This window comes from Salvelinus fontinalis, chromosome 17, assembly GCF_029448725.1.
Source record: "Salvelinus fontinalis isolate EN_2023a chromosome 17, ASM2944872v1, whole genome shotgun sequence".
Lineage (NCBI taxonomy): Eukaryota > Metazoa > Chordata > Actinopteri > Salmoniformes > Salmonidae > Salvelinus > Salvelinus fontinalis.
Window position 1 is genome coordinate 29,883,104 of NC_074681.1, and position 3,573 is coordinate 29,886,676.

Below are 3,573 nucleotides of genomic sequence, written 5' to 3' on the forward strand. Positions count from 1 at the left end.
TTAAAAAATGATATTACCAGTCGAAGAAACATTTCAAACTAAGTACAGAATCAATCATTAGGATGTTTTTAACATATAGCTTCAATAAAGTTCCAACCGGAGTATTTTTTCTTGCGTTCCATTGCTCACGAAGACAAGTGAGTACCATGAGGAAAAAGCATGATCAGAAAATGGCTGCTTGATGGACACCTGACTGATTCTGCTATCATTCTTTCCCACAACATCATAGAAGTCTCATTATAATTTATATTGATGGTTGACATCTAGTGGAACCCCTAGGCAGTGCACAATCATTCATATCTCAAGGGGATTTCATTAGGGACTCTGGAGAATACATACAAGCTCAGATTTCTGACTTCCTGTTTTGATTTCAACTCAGGATTTTGCCTGCCGATATGAGTTCTGTTAATCTCACAGACATAATTCAAGCAGTTTTAGAAACTTTAGAGTGTTTTCTATCCAATACTAATAATAATATGCAAATATTTGCAACTATGACTGAGGAGCAGGCCGTTTGATATGGGCACCTTTCATCCAAGCTACTCAATACTGCCCCTTCAGCCATAAGAAGTTAAAGTTGTTTAGAGACAATGAGACTAAACAATACGCAATAGGAAGTGGATGAGCAAGCTACTGAAGGTTAAAGGACCACACAAGTGTTTACTGTCGTTGTGGTCTGGAATCCTGACCTGACGTCAACTATGTTGTTTTGGTATTTCAGGCATCAGACAATGCGAAGGAAGCTGAGGACAATTCCCGGAAAGCCAAGAGTGCAGTCAGGACCGTTCTCAACACCATCAACGACCTGCTCAAGTCACTGGGTGAGTGGTATTTGATTTAGCAAACTGGTTATTTCTGTAGGTATATGAATACAAAACAGGGATATACTTGTCTTGTGGTTCTGTTATTGTTTCTGGCTTGTGCATCGTGTGTAACCAAACAATATTCCATCATTCAGGGTTTTACTTGCACAAGTGAAAATGATTGTACTTAAATCATTGAGCTGAAGCTTACACCTCCTCTTTTCCGGTTCAGGCAACATTGACAAGGTGGACCTGAGCAAGCTGGGCTTGATTGAGGGGTCGCTGAAGCAGGCCAAAGACAAGATGGCGAACAGTGACCTGGACCGCAAGCTGGCGGAGCTGAACGACGTGGCCAAGAGCCAGGATGAGATGATCACCGACTACGACAGGCAGATCAAGGAGATCCAGTCTGACATTGCCAACCTCAACGACATCAAGAACACGTTACCCAATGGCTGCTTCAACACCCCATCCATAGAGCGGGCTTAACTCCCTCTAACTCCGACCCCTATCCCGACCCCTGTACCCTTCCTCATATCCTGTCTGTACCACTCCTTCCCACATCTAACACTCGGGCAGAATGCCACCGTTTTACCAAAACAGTTTGTCTTTTTTGGTCTTTTGTTTGTCTTTTTTTTCAGCAAGAAGCCAATTTAAGCCAAGTTTCATGTTTTTACAGAAAGGAAGAGGGAAGAGCATAAGCGGCAGAACCTGAAATGAACTAAGGGCGGTCGACAAAAACCGCGTATCCATTCTCCTTAGGTGCAGCAGGTTAGGAGAGGTGTGGCTTACCTCACTCCAGAAAACCCACATGACTGCACCACCTCCAGACTGTTCCTACACTACTACGTAGAGGAACCACACCAACAGAGAAAACAAGGAAAAATGTCCTCAGCCTTTTCAGATGCGTCTGTGTCATATTATATACTTTTTTTTTATCTGATATGGTATCAAACAAGTTATCCTTACCCATCATTCTAGACCCAAGGGCATGTTGGGAATGGTTTGTCTGTGAGAGATTTATTTTTTTTGCTAAAGGTATTGAGAAACTTTCAATGCATATGTACCATCCTCTGTGTTATCAACCATTTATTTAAAAAAACAAACCGTGAAGGAATCCTTAAGTTTCTGTTTTGATTTGCCTCCATTCGCTCCCAAAGCTACATGTCTTGCATGGAGAAAGTATTCCTGTTACTATTATACATTTTTACAGTATTCAACACTACTATTCTGTTCCACATGCACAACTGAAAAGCTGTTGAATGAAACCAGCTTGTGGGTCTTTAAAATGGCTCTGATATGTTTGCCAGTTGAGACAGGCCTCTACCGCCCAGTGAAACATGGTTAAATATCATTTAAATCATTTATTTTAACACTACAACTCATGATTTGTGTTTGTTTTTTCCTCCCGAAGCTGCTGCTTAATACAGGTTTGCTGCAAATCACACATTAGCATTCTACACTACAAGGCAAAATTCTACACTATGCAACTTTGTACATTTGCGTAGCAAGACTTTATCTGATACACTGGTGCTAATAATGATTTCTAATGTTATATTTTTGTGTGAATGTTTTTTTATGATGATAAAGAGTGAGGAATTGTTATTTGTGTAAATATATGCTTAAATGATTCAGGGCTGGCTGATTGTTAAACCCAAGGCCCAACAGCCACCTCGTATAGGTTCTATCACAAAAACAATCAACTGAAACCTCCACATAATATATAAATATATATGATAAGTTCTGTGGTATAATATGCTTGTATACATGGCTCAGTGTTGTTGCCTCCATAGCTCTGCCATTATTCATTTGTTTACTTCTCAGTGGGTGGTCACAAGTTAATTGATGAATGCTTTTATAACAAGAACCTTTACCTTTGACTGACAAGATCAGGACTTGTGTGTGTAAGGGATGGCCCTAAAGAAGCCATCTATCTACATTAAGCCTAACGTTTCATTTGACTGAATTTATATGCTTGTCTCCATGAAAATAAGATTGGTCACAAGTTGCTAGTTAACCATTTTTTATCTTAGTGTTTTGTGCCTTAATATGTGATTGTAATATTCACATCACTTAGTTCCTAACGAGGGCATCACGTTTATCGCACACATTGCATTATATTTCAAACATACACTCGTCTCATCACACGTTCACTACATGGTGTCCTTACATTTCAGTAGAACAGCAGGGATTTTGTCGACGGGTCCAGAACATCAGTCAGCCAGCCTCCATACAGTAAATGAATAGGTTATAACCTGGAAACTACTCGTCCTTTCCAGTTCCCGTTCAACATCGCTCATATCCTCAATACACCAATACTCACTCCTTTCCTTAGCCTTCTATCACGTTATCTGTTTGATAGTTATGTTTAGCTAACTTTTTGCCTAATTTTATAAGATGATGTGGCAGGGACTAAAACGATGTCCTCTGCAGTGAACCATCTTTTACCCTCTTACTCCTCCAGGTCACCACGCTGCTGTGGACGGATGTGCAGCACATACTGTTTGATGTATAAAACAGTATTTCTAATTTATAATGTCTCAAGTATTTGTATTATTTTGTACCCGTAGATGATGATATGTATGTGTTGCACAACCCTTTTGTGGTCTTTTGGCTATGGAGGGCATCTTCTGTTCTGTCGTACAATACAATACAAGGCACCTAGTCACTGAAACATTTCATTTGTAAGGACCTGAGAACCCAGCTTGTTACCCATTTGCCTGTAAATTCAATCGTAACATTGAAGTAATAAAAAATAATTACAGGAACA

General features: G+C 39.8%; 1 protein-coding gene across 1 annotated transcript in view; it reads left to right on the forward strand.

The window, feature by feature from the left end:
• The window catches only part of LOC129814126 (laminin subunit gamma-1-like), a 78,730-nt gene extending 75,157 nt beyond the window's left edge, over positions 1 to 3,573 (forward strand). The window contains exons 27-28 of the mRNA XM_055866954.1: positions 722 to 821; positions 1,036 to 3,573. Coding sequence (XP_055722929.1) covers positions 722 to 821; positions 1,036 to 1,292 — 357 coding nt within the window. The 3' untranslated portion in view covers positions 1,293 to 3,573. The remainder of the gene's footprint in view (positions 1 to 721; positions 822 to 1,035) is intronic.